The sequence below is a fragment of the Manacus vitellinus genome, unplaced genomic scaffold (genome assembly GCF_001715985.3).
Source record: "Manacus vitellinus isolate BGI_N305 unplaced genomic scaffold, ASM171598v3 scaffold_13_pilon, whole genome shotgun sequence".
Lineage (NCBI taxonomy): Eukaryota > Metazoa > Chordata > Aves > Passeriformes > Pipridae > Manacus > Manacus vitellinus.
This window is the reverse complement of record NW_021938999.1, coordinates 8,326,491-8,344,254: the sequence shown is the minus strand read 5'-3', so window position 1 is coordinate 8,344,254 and position 17,764 is coordinate 8,326,491. Positions and strand designations below refer to the sequence as shown.

The 17,764-nt window shown below is 36.2% G+C and overlaps 1 protein-coding gene across 1 annotated transcript in view; it reads right to left on the bottom strand.

The window, feature by feature from the left end:
- Positions 1 to 16,882, bottom strand: part of CERK (ceramide kinase) — a 39,242-nt gene extending 22,360 nt beyond the window's left edge. Inside the window, exons 1-6 of the mRNA XM_018068013.2 lie at positions 16,672 to 16,882; positions 8,801 to 8,914; positions 7,522 to 7,644; positions 5,440 to 5,565; positions 4,863 to 4,926; positions 641 to 786 (exon numbers count right to left, since the gene is read on the bottom strand). Of these exons, the coding sequence (XP_017923502.1) occupies positions 641 to 786; positions 4,863 to 4,926; positions 5,440 to 5,565; positions 7,522 to 7,644; positions 8,801 to 8,914; positions 16,672 to 16,687 (589 nt within the window). The 5' untranslated portion in view covers positions 16,688 to 16,882. The remainder of the gene's footprint in view (positions 1 to 640; positions 787 to 4,862; positions 4,927 to 5,439; positions 5,566 to 7,521; positions 7,645 to 8,800; positions 8,915 to 16,671) is intronic.
- Between the last annotated feature and the right edge of the window lie 882 nt (positions 16,883 to 17,764).

Here is a 17,764-nt window from a genome sequence, read left to right as displayed (position 1 = left end):
AAGACCTCAGTTTGAAGAATGAGTTCTCTCAAATGACAGTAGCCAGGATGGCCTGAAAAAGTGGCTGACATGGAGAACTGTGAATGTATAGCACCTCTGAAAATGGGCAGAAACTGCAACTTGGTCTGGAAACAAAACTGTTCCTCAGCTGTAGTTGCCCTATACTTGCTGTGATAACAAATGGAGAAAAAGAGAGAGAAGAAATCTTAGCATTTGTTTGGAGTTTGCCAGACCAGTGGGAGGTTCTTATACAATTCTAACTAAATTTGTGGAGCATTTTGAACTGGAAAAATATTTATCAGGTTTATCTGTTCAGTAAATTCCACTCATTAATGTGTTCAGAAGAGTACTACTGTTGACATTTTAGCTCACATTAACACACAATAAGCCACAAAAAAAGAAGTAGTAAATTAATTCTGAAGTTACACATCAAGATTTTATTTCCTTTACAAAATACTCTGCCTAAATAAAATTGCATGTGATCAGTAATTATATCTGGATACAAACAGCTTTAGTTAGGTGCCTTTATGGAATATCATTGCTCAGATCTTACATTTAGGCCTAAATTCAAGAAGTTATGAGTAAGAAAAAATGTCAAGAATTAATGAATAAATTAAACTGAAAGTTAACCCTTTCTTACCAGCAGGAATTATGCCAATCCTTATATTGCACTGGACTAACGATGCTTTGGGATTATTTTGGTCTATGCCAGAGTCCTTCTGAATTCTTCCAACGAGACCATGCATCACTTCACTGAACATGCCGTCCCCACCAACACAAACAACACTGCCAGGAAACACAAATTAGAATGCACACTAACAGTCAATAAACAACACGGCAAGTGTTCTACTTAGGGCATGCACTGGGCACATCAAAAATACTTGTTCTATTCTCCTCCTCCATCTTTACAGAATATAGTAGCCCACAGTCAATTGGCAATTAACAAAAAGCAGAAAAAAAAAATTCAAGCTACACAACTGCAAATGCACCTAGATGTATCTGTAACGTTAGGAAAAAATGCTGGAATGCAACCTACAAAAATCTTTATCCTCTACTGCTGTGTGCAGACAGACAAATATCAGTGGAAATTCACTATACAAATAAAACACTGAACAGGACTGTACATACAGCTTTTTAAGTACACAAAATGGAAATAGGGTACCCTTACTAAAAAGGGAAAAGTTAATATTTGCCACTTCTGGCAAAAGTATATTTTACACAATAGGGAGGTACATTATATGAAAGTCAAAAAGCAGAAGTGCATGCCTGCATGCTCTTTTGAACATGCTGAGAGCTCATCAAACAGGCAGAAGTCATGTATATCTACATAACCATTCATAATGAAACAGAGTTCTGAATGTTACCAGATACAAAACTTTGTTTTGCAAATTTAATTCAGGTCAGAGCTGGTGCAGCAGCTACACAGATCCTCAATATGTTAAAGCTCAGCAGAGAGTCCACAGCCAAGCAAATACTAGGAAGTAAAAGACTATTTTACAGCACTATACATTTCATGAACAATAATCAAATGCAGACCCTGAACTCTAAAAGCATCAACATTCTTTAACTGAAAAACTAATTTAAATACACTTTAAAGGAACACATGAGAAACCCAAAGTTATATATGTGGTCCCTAGCATACAAGTTTAGGAATGTCTACTGTCACCTATAGCAATAATTTCCAACTCATAAACTAATACTCTTTTATATTATCAGCAACAGATATTGCAGAATGAGTGTTTATTTCATAGGACAAGTTAATTTATCTAATTTTTAAGTATACACGATTTAAATGTAATTATTGTTGTATTTTCAGCTGAAGGAAAGCTTGAACAAAACAGTCATTTTTTCTCATGAGTGGGGAGGACATTCTTAAATTCATACGGTGTCCAACTCTAAGTCAACACCTAGGAGACCGGGAGAGGAGGCATAAAAGGTTATTTGTTTTCCATTTTTATAATTTTTTTTTCTCTTCCAATAGCCTATTAGATAATTATATAATATCCATTATTCCTCAACTTTAGCTTGTCTTATATTTCTCTGCAGACTCAAAAAAAAGAGGTTAAGTGGCCAAAAATTTCCAGGTCAGTACAAGGATAATGTTGTCTCAGGGTAATTTGCTCAAAGCCCCATCCAACCTGGCCTTGAACACTTCCAGGGATGGGGCTTCCACAACTTCTCTGGGCAACCTATACCAGTGCCTCACAACCATCAAAAGTAAAGAATTTTTTCCTTATACCTAATCTAAACCTGCCCTCCTTCAGTTTAAAACCAATTACCCTTTGTCCTATCACTACATGCCCCTGTGAAATGTGCCTCTCCAGCCTTCTTGTAAGCCCCCTATAGGTACTGGAAGGCACTCTAAGATCTCCCCAGAGCCCTTCCCTTTTCCAGGCTGAACAACTCCAGCTCTCTCAACCTGTCTTCATAGCAAAGGTGCTCCAGCCCTGTGATCACCTTCTAGAACAAATAGTATATCCAGGCTCAGAGGTGACAATTCTGTGAATGTCTATACCTATCAAGGGTAAATACTGATAGATAAAGAACTTCACATATGCAATAATAGCATGACCAAATGCATTGCAAACATCAGATGACCAATGTACAAGTCACACATGTGCAAACTGCATGTGTGAAGGCTCCTAGTGAAGAAAATCCGAAAGAGATACCTTTTTATTTTTTGGTTTTATTTTACTAATAGACTAGCATTTCACTTTTTGGAGAGATGATAACAGTAAAAGACATATGCTAGAGTACTTCAGGAGAAGCTAGTCCACAAGACAAATGAGTTTTAAAAGATGTATGGTCCCTTTTAATCTCAACCATTCTGTGAACTAATTCAAAAACTAGGAAAAAACCCCAGCCAGAAACAGTTCTACAAAGGCTTGTGCAACAGGATTAGGAACCACAGTGATTCATTTCACTTATTTTAAACATGGCTTTTACCTACACAATATTACAGCATGCTCTGATTGTTCCTCACAATGATGTACAACTGTCTGCTATATAGTAACCAAAATGAGTAACTGTGCTTAGAGAGAAGCTGTTCTGTCACTGAGCTAATAGGTCAGTACATTCAATGTAAGAAATTCTTATAAGGCAAACTAGGAAGAACAAACAGGAAACACGTGCAAGAATTTTAAATAAGCTGCCTCAAGTAAAAACATCTGAAAACAAGTGAAGTGATTATCATTAAGAATCCTATGTTTAGTTGCAGAATTCCATGTATGGGTTTGCCTAACAGGGAATCTGGAGATTAAATGCAGAAATTCATCACTGAATGAAGGGGAAGCCACTTATGAGAACCAATCTAAGAGGACAGCTCAATGACAATTACATGTAGGAATACAAAGAATCTTTTCCTGTATGTAAGCAAAGTCAGCCAAACTTGAAGAAACACACATGTTTATGTGGTTAAACCTTTTTTTTAAATATTCCAGTTGACCACATGACCTGTTATTTAAAAAGTAGTTTTAGTACAAGATCTTCTTCCTAACATGACTGTTGACCACAGAGAAAGACTTGTACATGATGGACAAAAATCAGCCAGGTTGCAGTTCCCAAGCCAAATGCCATTCAGGCCCAGTCTGAGAATAGAAGAATCATAAGATTCCAAAAAGATGCAGTTCTCTGGCCTATTAGTTTATCTTGTCATGTTAGAGACAGAAAACCAAAAAACCCCACCAAAGAAAAAAATTTAAAAATTCTACAATACAAGACCTTCAATCTGTCAAAACCACTTCAGATACCACTGCAATTGGTCACTGCCAATCGTTTTAAAAAAACAACTTGCTAGTAGTGGACAGAGGCTCATCTGCCTCCCTTTCTGCTCTGTACTGGAATTTCACCAACCATCAGCATACTTATCTCAAATCATAAGTCAAATGAAAAGGGAAAACCTTAACTAACTAGTTTTTTTATAGGATCAAGGTCTCCCCTCCCTGCAGTTCTGAAAAATTAAGAAAAATCCCAGTATAGACAAAACTATTTAAAGTCAACTCATTTTAAAGCAGGTGAGGTCTGGGAACATCATGCCCTTACTTGATATATACAATGCATATAGATCTGCTCCCGTAGCAAAACTACTGGGAAAAGACAGAATGTATTTTATTTTTGCAACTTACCAGTTTAAATGTACCTATCAGCAGGCATAAGATACTATTTTAAAATACTGTAGTTATGAGAGTTTATCTGCATAGGTTCTGCACATACTTTCATGATTTTCCAGACATGTAACTTATTTCATGTTATTAACTGGAAACTGAAATTACTAGCTTATTTATTAAAATATTCTGCTTTTACAGCAGATTTAATAATGGAATGCAAGATAACCATTCAGTCAGCTCTTCTTTTAAAACAGTAACTCCACAACAGAACAAATGCAAATAAAGCCAAATGATGTAGCCATTATTTAACAGACACACAGAGCAAGAGGAACTACCTGAAATATTTCTAAACAGTCCATGTTCTTTTACACACAGGCTGAATGCCACCAGTGCAGTGTTCTGAACTCCTGTGTATGTCAAGATCACAAAACATTTCAGGGTAGTTTTTGAGCTATCACAGAACGCTCAACTAAGCAGAATTAATCTTACATTCATCTTTTGAACACAAATCTCATGTCAACATTGTTATATTATGGTTGAATATATTGTATATTGAACAAGTTTACAGAAAGAGTTTAATTTTCTTTTGATACTCCTAAATGGGGATCTCCTACAGAAAGGAACACACCCCAGGACTTTCAGTTGAGGCAATAAATGTATCAGCAATGAAGGCTACCATTTTAAATTAAAGAACAGGCAGATTACACAACATATCAGCTTTAAAAGAATTAAAAAAAGGCAAATGAAGTTACTTACCCATCATATTTATAAATATTAACTTCAAATAAATTGTCCTTAGCATGATTAGCATGTTCAGTTACTGTGAAGAAAGAAACACATTAAAATTTACTGTTAAAAATACTATCATAAAATAATTTATAATATACAATTATAAAAATTAATTCATTAATAACCATGATTCTATTACCAATGTGGCCATAAAACAGCCTGTCCATAAAATGTGTTTTGAAAGATTTTGCCAGGGAAGGAATTGAAAGAGGCATGCACTGCAGTACATATGGAAAAAATATTTTATTAAAAATTGTGCAAATGAACATTCGGTTTTACCTGCGAAACTGAAAAAGAGAAGAAAGGCAGTATTTTATAGATTAAGAGCTCAAATAGCTCAGAAGCAACAGAAGTTTTAGTTTAGTAAAAAGTTGATATAAGGTTGCAATTATTTGGCTACCTATGCTTTAATCAGGAAACATTCTCTACCACTTTGTTTCATTTCCTTAGTAAGAAAAGGTAACAGAAAGAACTTTAGCTACTCAAGGATGTTTTAAAGGGTTCATCTTGTGTTTATTAAGAAACTAAAACATTAATTACTCACTAACAACATCAGTGGATATAGAAGCCAGACTGAAGAGTGGAGCAACTTTCTGTTCATAAATCCTTTTCCCTTGTCTTTTTCCTCCATAGGGATTAATATACACAAGCAACTGCTTTGGTCTAGACTCTGCAGTAAGGAAAAATATTACAGTATACTGATTTTGTACACAAAACAAAAATTCAACAAGCCATACAAAACCAAACCTATTAATATCAAAGTGGTCACAGCATAAAAGACTTAGAACTTTTTATTAACTCTTGTAATTCTTTTAACAAAGAGCTATAAAATCCTGCTTCATCTGTCCTCTTTATTATACTGAGGATACCGACAGTACTGAACAATTGTTAATAAGACATCAGGAGGCAAAATTCAGAATCATTTCTTCTGAATGCATATCTTACATTCTTATGCATCATTCTTGCAGTACCTTCCCATCATATTAGTAAAACTAATTAATTAGTATCCCAGCACACAAGGCTAGAAGGATAGCAATAGGAAAGGCACTTGTAAGTGAAGCAAACGTAGAAATACTTTTACATTATTTCAACTACCTTCCAGCTTTAATAACATATTTAAAGTGCATTTCCTTTCTGTAATCAAGTCACAATAATAATACCTCACAAAATTACGTGCTGCACAGAAAGTGCTTGCCCTACAGTGTAACCCCTTCCCCTTCCCGAAACACCTTTGATATTACTACCTCAAGTTTTCCCATTTATTTATGGATTTATATTGGTAATGGCAATGAAAACAATTACTACACTTCTGTATTAACAGATATACAAAATAGTAATGTTTGTTGCACCTAGAGAACCTTCCTTTTTTACGGAACAGAAAAAAACTTATAACATGCATACTTCCTCAGATGGCATTCTAAATTATTATTATTTTAAAAGGAAAGTTATATTAGAATTGTTAGATCAGCACGCTTTTACAAGTCCACCCAAGCTAGACATTTTGAACAGTTTAAATCTGCCACAAGCTCAAGGCACTATTCACCCTCTCTGAGAAGTTGTTCCCTTTTCTGAAATAGTTTTTTACCAATAAAACGAACAATTGCACTCAAATGGAGCTGACTGCTTAGGCCACATTTCTCACAGGTGTACTGAATGGGTGCACAAACCTCATTTTTTGAAAAAGACAGATACCTTGTGTAACGTATATAAAACAAAAACACTAAAAAGAATCTTCCCGTTGCCTGTTCATAACAGTTTTTCTTAAATATCCACTTTTATTCTGTGAACCTTAAGTACTTTCTTGAGTTACATTGTAGGTGTACTTGCATCCAGTCCCTTCTGCAGCTCTGTATCTCAGATGGACCTCAGACCTATGCTGTAGGTAGCTCATCTCCAGTCCTGTCTCCAGCTCCAGCTGCTCCGCTCTGCCCTCCCTGGGTGGACCCAATTACTTTATCTCACCTGGGCTGTAAATCAGACCTAATTTTATCCCCATCCCTGTTCTTCCCACCCTGTTCAGATACAGTGGGACTGCACCCTGGTTAGCATGGGCACCACCTGTGCTATGGCCATCCTTGACGTCCTTTCTGTCATGGAGTTACTCTGCTCCTGCCACCCACTGACATCTATCAAGGTACCTCTTTCAGGAATAACTCCTGCAAAACTACTTTTAACCTTCAAGAAGTAGATGTCCAAGAGTCTCAGAAATGATTAATGGGAACTCTTACCACATAAGGCACATTTTGTTGATGAGAGAGTCTGGAAAGGTGAAACACACACAAAAAGCCACCCATAAATCTTACAATTGCTACAGTCTTTGTCCTCAAATCCCTGCAGTTTACATCTGCCCTTTACTTTCTCCAAAGCCTCTGCTAAGCTTGTAATGTGTCCCTATGTCGTGAAAATAATATATATCTGGGCAAAATTATATGACACCTATAGTTCTATTAAACACTCAGTACAACCTAGTGAATGTGCAAAACAGAAAAGCAGTGATAAGGAGACACTTCAACTCTTAACTCCCTCGATTTTTGAGTTCAAAAAAGCAGATATATCAAAATTACACTGATTGATGTACAAGCCTGCAAAATGATAGTGCAAATGTTCACAGTTTATTCAAACTTACTCTGCATTTCAAGTAATTCTTTCAGCGCCTGTATCCACTGATTACATAAGTGCTCATCAACACACCAAAAAGTCACATCACTGCACCGCCAGCGGTGATTTCGGGCTTTCTTCACATAATATACTATTTAAATTTAAAAAAAAAGAAAGGGAAAAAAAAAAACAAAGAGGCATAATAAGACAGTTCCATGAAATGACAAATGCATTTCAGAAAGATAACCAAAATATCAACCTTTGGAAAAAAGTGGCAATTAATCTCCACTAAACACTTTGGCAAATGACAGAAGCATTCAGAGTGTGAACAGGACATTCATAAAAAGTCCAAATGAAAACATAAATGAAAACACTTGCTGAGGTCATTACCTTATAGCAGAGACCCAAACATAGACTTCTTTTTAAAGCAAATACAAACCATTTTTCATAAACTTATTATAGCCATACCTGTACAAAAGTTCACCGAGCTTATATAATATTTTATCTGTCTTAAAGTCTGCAATATCTACATAATATAAAATGCCACAAGCTTAAGAAGATAAGCCAGACTGACATCAGCTCTCATGTAACCAAGAGGGTGAATTTAATTTCATAAAGCTGAAATTTGAGAAAAAGACTTACCTTTTTATCTACAGTATCTCCAGTTACTCTTACTGGAGGACTAAATGTGAGGAAAGTACTCTACAACATAAAATTTTGGCATGGGAGCCATCACATTTGCCCCATCTTTGCAGCACAGAAGTCACCACTCTTTTCCCAACACAAGCAGACATTTATTTCAAGCACTTTGTTTTAAAAAATGCAGTCAATAATACAAAGAACCTTCTCATGTACACATTGTGATGGTTAGGGAAAATTTAAAAAAGGCCAAACATTAGAGACTCATTTTTTCAGACTCTCTTGATTTTCTAGTCAAGTAATAGAAAGCAAGTGTCCTGCTGCAGAGTCATTCAGCAGCAGAAACACAAGATATTAGTTTGAACTTCAATTAATAACTAAAACCAGTACATTTTCTTAAAGGAAGTGTTTTATTTTCCAAAATAAGGACCTTTAAATGTAAACTGACGGATTTTGGGGAATTCTTTTGTTTGTTTTTGTGGTGCTTTTGCTTGCATTTATTTTGGTCTTTCTTTTTTTTTTTGCCTTGAGGGGGAGGGGTTGTTTCATTGGGTATTTTTAAACATAACATTTCTGTTAAAAAAAAAATTAATCTGAGGATTCATTTTGAGTCTGCCTTAAAGTACCTTCAGCAAAGTAACTAGCACAAGCATTGTTATTTGCCTTACCTGTGAAAGCATGTAGCTTTGTCATCTTTTGCCATTTGCCAATGTTACGCTGTTTCTTGTTAAGTTCAGTTTCTTCTACAGAAATGATCTCAGAGATTGGTACAAAACAGTTTTCTGTGGGAACACAAGATCTTACACATTAACATCTTCAAACAGCACCCAAATGATTATTTCTAGACCTAATATGATATAGGCATATGATTAGAGCAGCTGCTCAATAAGCACAACCAAGAGCATAATTAGGAATTAGCTGAATATTTTCAATTTTCTTTTGCCTTTAGTCAAAGAACATAATCCATAACCATCTCTGAGGTACCCCTAATTTCTCAGAAAATTAGGTATTTTATGTGTAAAAATATTTCTGCATGAAGCCAAAATCCAGCAACACTGAATTCAGAGTAATTCAATTCCCCCTTCAATGAGGTCTCGTCCAGATATTTGACAGTGAATAGCACAAGCTATTTCAACAAATGTACAACTAAATCTAGTGCAGAGACTACAGAGACTATTTGTTATTCACAAGTAAGTAGCTGGCTTATGAAAGAGGGGCATTCATATGAATTCTTAAGGTTCTAAATCCCACCAAGCTTTTAAACTTTCAGATCTACTAAGAAGAAAATTCTAGATGTTATGTTTATGTAGTGTTAAATATATTGCCCTGGTATCAACTTCAAAACCCTTGTTTTTCAGAATTGAAGGCCTCTTGCTCTTAGACTATGAAAGAATTTCCTTCACCCTCACTCTGTTTTCTCTTATAGTTCCTGGACACCTTCTCAGACTTCTTAACTCCTGTCAAATTGAGGGTTTTCCCTCATTTTCATTACTGATTTCAACACTGCTCCACTTTCACCTCATCTCAAGAACAGAGTGGAACTGAAAATGCATGCTTTTTATTTCTGCACAAGCAAGTGCTCACTGTATATAAACACACGTAAAAAAGACATATTATGATAATATGTAAGTAATCTCTTATATAACAATTATAATATACTTGTTTCTATCATATATAGAGAAGAATACTGAGATATAAAGAGATAATAAACACATAAAATACAGACACCCCATTGTTAGTGGGGTTTATCCTACACTTCATTTTCCTCTGCTTTGCAGAAGTACAATGGTAGAAGCTAGGAATGTAAAATCAGCAAAGTTTTCCTGACCTTTTCACAGTGATGAGTACAATTCATTGCCACTAGTTCAACTTTATTATTTCTTCCCTGTCCTATTCAGCTGTTTTAGTCAATAGAGTCATTACCTATTGTCACATCTATTGACAAACTGTGGACTATTCACACAAGGGTTTTTTCCCCCCCTTTACAGGTGTTTTAGCATTTGACATGATTTATGCTCATTTAGTGATTTTGTCTTCTCAGAGATTTTTTGCATGACTCAAAGGAAATGTAGCCTTCAAACTTTACACTGAGGTCTTTAAGGAATTTGGCTGTATTTGAATGTTTCAGCTACTTAAAAACAATTTTCAGCTTATAATAATTGCATTTCCCATACAAAAGGCATGATAGGGAAGTGCAGCAGTCACAGAATGTCTTTATAAAGACCCAGCAGAAGAGATGAACTCTGAGATGTATGATATGTATATCATACATATGCACATGTAAAACTATATCAAGTATCTACTATTGGATAGTAATAGTTATTTTGTCTTCCTAACAGATATAAGATCTGCTAAGGGATCTCAATACAATTATTCACCTATACATTTATCCAAGGGAAAAGAAATGCCAAACAGAGACAGAACAATAAAGGAAAGAAAGCACATCCTTTATTCTTTGTTTTCCAAAACTGCTTTTACTTCTCATTTTACTACTGGCTATGTCACTGATCCGTATGTCAAAATATGAAAGAAAGCTTGTTGCATTTATGAAGATTGCATTTAAGTGGCAATCTATTTTGTTACTGCTCAAAGATAGGCTACAAAACTTATAAACCACATTTAGATCAAAATTTAAATGACAATGCTCTAATGAACATTTTGGGAAATAGTTCTCTTAGTGGATATTTCTTAGCAACTGAAAGTAGCAACTGAAGTCATTGTTTTATTAGACATTTTTTTATATAATAAAGCTGTTCAGCTGCACAGATAGATAATGGATTTAAAAGTACTTCCAAATGTGTATCACTGAAAGCATTTCTTCGGAGTATGTATTTTAGCACATATTACATAGCTTATATTAAAATCCTAGACCTTAAAACCACTTCTAAGCTCTCCTAATTCTTCAGGTGTGTTCTCCTTCTGACAATTGCATGACTGGAAGTTTTGATTTTCCAGCAAATCTCTTCATAGATGTGGCAAAAGAAGCAAAGAGTAAATACTTCAGTTACATATGTACTTTTTTTTTATCTAAACGCACCAGAGTTACATATCTGAAAAAACAGATTCCTGAAAAAGAGGGAAAAAAACCCCACCAAACAAAAGGTGAAGCACAGTGATCCCACCTTCCCTCTGTGTATCTTTGGGTTTGGTGGAAGTCTGAGAAGTTTTTGTTCTATGAATACCAACTCTGCTGATTATACCCCTCAGTACTACTTAGCCCCAGAAAAGCATCAAGAAAGTCCACTGCCCTGAGAGCAATCTCCAATCTTAAGGCAGTCAAAACCACATGCTACTGATCACAGTAATTGCAGAAGGCCAGAAAAATGCAAAGCTTTCTTAAACAAAATGCATTATTCAGAACATTTCCTATAGCTTACAAAAACAAAACCAAATGCAGTGACACTTGTGTTTTAATAGAATTCAAGAATTTGTATCAGTCCAAATATGATTATCACCATTGAACTTGCTGTTACATGCAACATTGTTTAATCACATAGCAAACCAACTACTTAGTTCTACCCTTTTCCCTTTTCCCCAGAAGGAAGAATGTGAAGGAATCAGAGACCTTCAGTACAAGCAGCACAGTCCTGTCCTTATAAACACAATGCCCTCATCTGCCATTTAGTCACCAAACCCCACCCTATAAAAATAAGTAGAAGGTCTATCCCACCCTCTTTTGAGAGTTCAACAAGGTTGACATATGTACTAATTATAGTCCTTTCCCACACTTACTTCTGAAGCATTTACTCTAATATCAAGTAGCATGAGCCATTTATTTCACTGACGTAGCATAAAGGTGTTTACTCAAAGACCTTCACCTTTCTGCGGTTCTCACAAAACGTGGAAAATCTTATTGCCACATTAACAAAACAAATACACACAAAGGAAGGTGCTTACACCAGCACCACTAGATCAACATCAACGAAAAAAAGTTGAAACATGGGCTCAGACCATACCAAACAAAGAATTTTACTTGGCTTAATCCAATATACTGAACCAATGAGCATACAATAGTGTCTAGACAATATTCCAGGCAAAATACTGTGATGTTTTCAACACACACGTCTAGATTCAAGAGACTGCATTTTGAGTTCAGAAACACTGAAAAACTTATCAATTTTCTTAAGCTTAGTCTCAAAAATCTTCACATATTTATGTTTTCATGCCTCACCTTGTTCAAGGTCTAGCATACTAGAGACAAGGAGTTGACCATCCAGAAAAGCAGGATGAAGGGGCATGGCAAAAAAAAAATACAAAAAATCAAAACCAAAACCAACAAAATCAAACAAAAAGCCCCAAACAAAACACACAATGAACAGGTGACAATCTTCTCAACACACTGGTTGTGCTGGTCATTACTCATTCTGGGTCACAGTGCTCTTAATCTTAACAGACATTCTTCCTAAGAGCAAACTGAAAAATCAGCAATATACTGGGTTAGATGCACAGTACTTTTCCCTTACATCAAGCAAGTGGGAGAGGGGGAAAAAGCCACAGAAAAACATCCAAGGTAGGCACACTAACAGTGGGCCTTGTCTGTGCAAAATGTAGCCAGAAGTTGTGAAGTGTGTTTTTCTGTGTTAAGAAAGGCTTTTTGGTGCGTCATTGCTGTCTGCCACTCCCACAGAACGCTTCCCAAGTTTATAAGCAAACTCACTCAGAACCTCAGTCAAGACTTGATCATTCATCACTGCCAACTACATGTCCTACAGGCCAAATTCCTCCCTCAGAAATGTGTTAGCTCAAAGCAACACAGACGTGAACAAGTATAAAATCATTGCTGATCACAGCATTTGGTTTATTCTTAAAATTCATCTGAGGCCCATGGATGCAGGAGCATTCAGAATTAATTTAAACTATTAGTATGTTCTCGTGACTTAAAAATAAACAAGTAAAAAGCTAGGATGTAGATTTAAAGAAAAAGTATTTTTTCAGTCACTCTGAAAACTAATTTGCTGTTAAGAGACCACATGAAGGGTTAAGTGTTAAGGTTTAAGCTTTGCCTTCACCTAAAAGCAAGGAAACAGGAATGTTTTCTATCAAAAGGTACACTGCATTATAGCAATCATGCAGTACAGAAAGCTGTGTTTAATAAACATCAGAATAAGAGAAGGTGGGATATTGAACAGAATTACAGACAATTCAAATCCTAAGGGAGGGGGAAGAAAAAAGGCATCATGAGTAAATGATTTAATTCAAAACTGTGGAAGAGTCACAGAAACATCCAAAGACCATGATTTCATTATATACAGCCACGTATAAGGAAATTGGCTTCTTTTATTTTAAAGTAAATCTTCAAGTACTTTGTAAACAGATAGATCAGTTTCTACTATGATCACATTGCTACTTCACATCATAAGAATCTGAATCAAAGCACAGCAATTTGAACTTGGGTCAATTTGCATATTTACATCGTACTATTGAATGTCTTCCCATTGTCTTTCTTTTATTTCCAAATTAAATCTTTTCAACTCAACTGCATTGAGTGAAAAAGTGATAAAGCAGGCAATAAGATGCCCTTATTCACCTTAAGGGGAGAAAAAAAACCCACCAGAGGTCTATGCTAAAAACCAGGTATTGTTTAAAATAGTGTGCATCTATATTTGAATAATGTATCTTCCAGATAACACATTCCAAAGAAACAATAGCTGCTAGAGCAATTATTCCCCATATCCTACCTGCTCATGTAGTTGCGGAATTGTGTATAGAAAAACATGGATCCCATTTCTACACATGCCCCTTGCCAACTGGGAATGACTGATGAAAAATGACCTTGACTAAGGATGTGACAACACACTACAGTGGCAGGCGCTGGACAGACCTTATTTCCAAGCAGGCCCACCCTCTGCTGTCTCGGTATGGTGTTAACCAAACTGAGCATTCTTTAGAATCCACATCATAGTGGCATCAGTCTTGTGAACAACTAATACTGAGGCTTTCTCAGGCAGTCGTTTTGGAAAAGACACCTGGAGGAGAATTCTGAAGGGAGAAATGGAAAGGTTAAAAGACAGTACACACAGTAAGTGAATGTGTACAGCTCAGGGTCTAGTTTGGTCATTCCCTTCATGTTTGTAATTCAGAAATAAAAAAAAAAATCCCAGAAAAATGACAGGAGAATCTCATTTTGCATTTGTAATGCCCTACTACCAGGTATGATAAAATCGTAGCCAATGCTTCTACAATACCTGTAAGAATATATGGACAATATATAATCTGCTGTGAATTTGGTACAAAAAGTTTTATCAATTGTTACTTGAGAAAAACCTGATTGTGCCATCAACATGAGGAAATAATAGAATAATTTATCTGACCAGCTTTGCATACATTGTTTATGATTAACAACTAAACCTCACAGAGAAATGTCACAAGGTTGAAAAATAATGTTCTTTAGAACATTTGAAGATGAAGGCATGCCTAGGAATAAAGATGTGTAACTAAAAGTAACAGAGAAACACATGAAAATTTTCAGGTAAAACTTTTCTGTCCAAGTTCAAACACGTTTAACCATCAAAGAACAGGAAATGGGAACCGCTTCCCACTGAAGACAGAACTTGAAACTGTGATGAAGATAAACAAGGTCTAACAGTAGAAAATAAACTGTATTTAGGAATTTAGGTTTTAAAAATGTACCATAACTTGAACAAACATTTAGTGTTTTTGCTACTGTTGGTATCTTCTCAATGATAGCATTAAAAATAATTCTCCTGAATTAATGCTTCTTTCTTCTGCCATTTGACAGAATGGGATTTAAATATATATATGTAAATATCATTATACAGAGATGACAAAACATAAGAATCTCCCCATATTCTGTTAAACTGTATTTTCCTGGACAACAGGACAAAGTCTCTGTTGCTTCCTACCTGTTCTTGATTTGGATGCCACACGGAAAGGTAAATATTTCAACACTTCTACAATACATCTAACTATAGCCCTAGTTCCGTACCTGTCAAAGTCTGAAAACCTTGAAAAAATATATACCAAACAATATTTAATTATATAGCTAAACTCAAGACAATAATAAATGCTCAGAAAATAAGCAGTCTTGATTTTTTACAGTTTGAAGACAACTGCTTCACTGTAATAACTACCTATTAAACAAGAAATATAGCACTTTTATACTGCATAATTTAGTCTGTATTTAGACACAATGCACAATAGTCACGTAGTCAAAGGCTAAATGGTAGAAAGATACCAATCTTGGTCAAGCAACTCCTCTGAAATTATATGCTTCTAACTAACCATCTTCCATATTATTAAGTTTATTTATATACTGTCATGTATGCTGCTCATATTTCCAAAATAATTGAAGAGAACACAATGAATCATCCCAGGTCTTAAAAGAATTTAGAGTCAACAGGGCAGCAATACAAGACTGTGATGGTATTAAAGCACAAGCACAGGCAAGACATGAATTAATCAGGGAGTTGAGAAGGTACATTATCTATTGTATTGTTCTCTACATAAATTGTACCTGTGCCTCGAGAACACTTAGGCATTTCTTTTTCTTCTCCCATCATCTGACTTCTGATTTCACATCCAGTTTTCCAAAATTTTGTAAACAGCTACGCTACAGGACAGCAGGCACACTCAGTAACCACACTTGCCTCCTGAGGAATCTCCAGCTGGGTACTGCTTCGGAAACTGCCTCAGAAAGAGTCTAGTTTACTATGTCCCACTCTCCTTCCACCATTCCCAGCATTCTGGCATCCATTGGGAACATGCTTTGGGACAGGTTCATACTTGGTTTGGCCTAAGTCATGAAAATTTACAACTTAAAAAGTTGTAAAAACTCACAGCTGTAAGCAGCTGTAAACTTGAGAGTGCTAGTGAGAGAGCTGGTGTGATTCTGTGGGACTCTTGCTTTGTCTAAATGAAGGCATCATACAGCAGAATGTAGCTCCCCTTGAACTTGCTCTGTCCTACAGATCAGTCAACTAGTAACTTTGCAAAGGCATTTTTAGAAGGACATTACACAATTCAACTGAATTATCTCCAAAGGAGGGGCTACTTTACCTACTGGAAGTAATTATCCCAAAAGTCTTTGGAACTTTGTATTTTAAATTTAAGAGTGAGGTACCTTTCTCTAGACTAATTTTATTTCATTTTGAAAAGTATACAGCTTATTTTTCACATCAAGATATTTAACTCAGCAGAATTAAAGAATCAATTTGTCTTTAAAGCCTTACGTTCATTTAGCTGAACACCTGAAGAAAGGTCATGAATTTTCAAATACTTTTTTCATCAGTACTGCTGATAAAAAGTAGATTATGTCAAACTATTCACACAATAGCAGATGAAGCATAACAAAGTCTATTTTTACATTATGAATAAGAAGGGTTGTACTTAACTAAACATGACCAATTCTCAATAACGTAAACTGTAACACCAAATTCTTAAAATTCTTCTTGAGTCCTCCTTTTTCCCTCACCTTCTTGAGAAAAGCCTCCGGCCAATAAGATATTATGATAAAATCAGAAAAATATTTAACAAAGATACATGGTAAGAAGGGAAGAACTATTTAAGTTTGGAGACTTGCCTGGGACTGGAAGCATCTATATTCAAATGTTTCTCAGATAAAACTTCTAGTCTGCCTTTCTATTATTACTTTCTCTCTGTCTCAGTTCCTCCAACCTCTAAAATGAAGATGACAGAAGTTTTCAACTCTACTACAGCAGCTGCTATGAAAAAAAAGACATTACACATTTTCAGATGTTCACATGCCATGTTAATAAGGCTATATTAACAATGGGAATAATTACTCTATAAAAACCCCAAAGTCAAAGACCCTGGAAAAAATACCATTTAAAGTACATAGAAAGCTTGATATGCAGACATTTTCAGAAGTTAACCTGAATTTTTTGGGGGGAGTTCCAGCAGTAACTTCTCGCACTGGTAGTTTTGTACATCGGAATCATTCTAACAAGGGAAACTATAAACAGCTTTGTTACCACGTTATGAACTATTAGCCTATACTAAATCTTTTCAAACCAGTAAATTGCAAAAGTTAAACTTTGAAATTTTTTCATTGAGTCCTTTAGAAAGCGAAAAGTTGCAAAAAAAGCTCATTTAAAAAAAAAAACAAACAGTATTTGCCTGAAACTCTGCATGAAAGTGCTTTTTAACCGTAAGTCATGTAAGTAAAAAAAAACAAAACTGCTTTTAAGGTTCTGTAAGTCTACTATGTCCTGCCAGGACTAATTTAAATACATTACAAACTACACGCTTCGACCTACGCGCAGCGCCAAGTGGGGTTGAGCCGCACAAATCTGTGCTTTGCTCAGCGCGCCGCAGGGACAGGTGTCCCCCTGTGCCGTCCGAAACACAGATGCTCGGACGGGTTGCTCCGGGACACGCTCGCAGGGGCTGCGGCTCAGCGTGAGCAGCTTTCGGCTTTGTTTCGGAAGGCACAGCCCGATTCAGCGGCAGATTCGCTCAGCACAGGCGGCTGTCGCCGGGCACAGTCCCGGCCCGTCTCCCCGCTCCGAGCGCCCGGTTCGGCCCCGCGTGGGATAGGGGCACTCTCCGCCTGGCACCGCCGAACTCTGAATCCCAGAGGCGCCGCAAAGTCGAGCGCAGGAAGCGCTCACGCCGGCAGAGCGCTCCGGATGCTCAGCGCGCCCCGCGCCGCG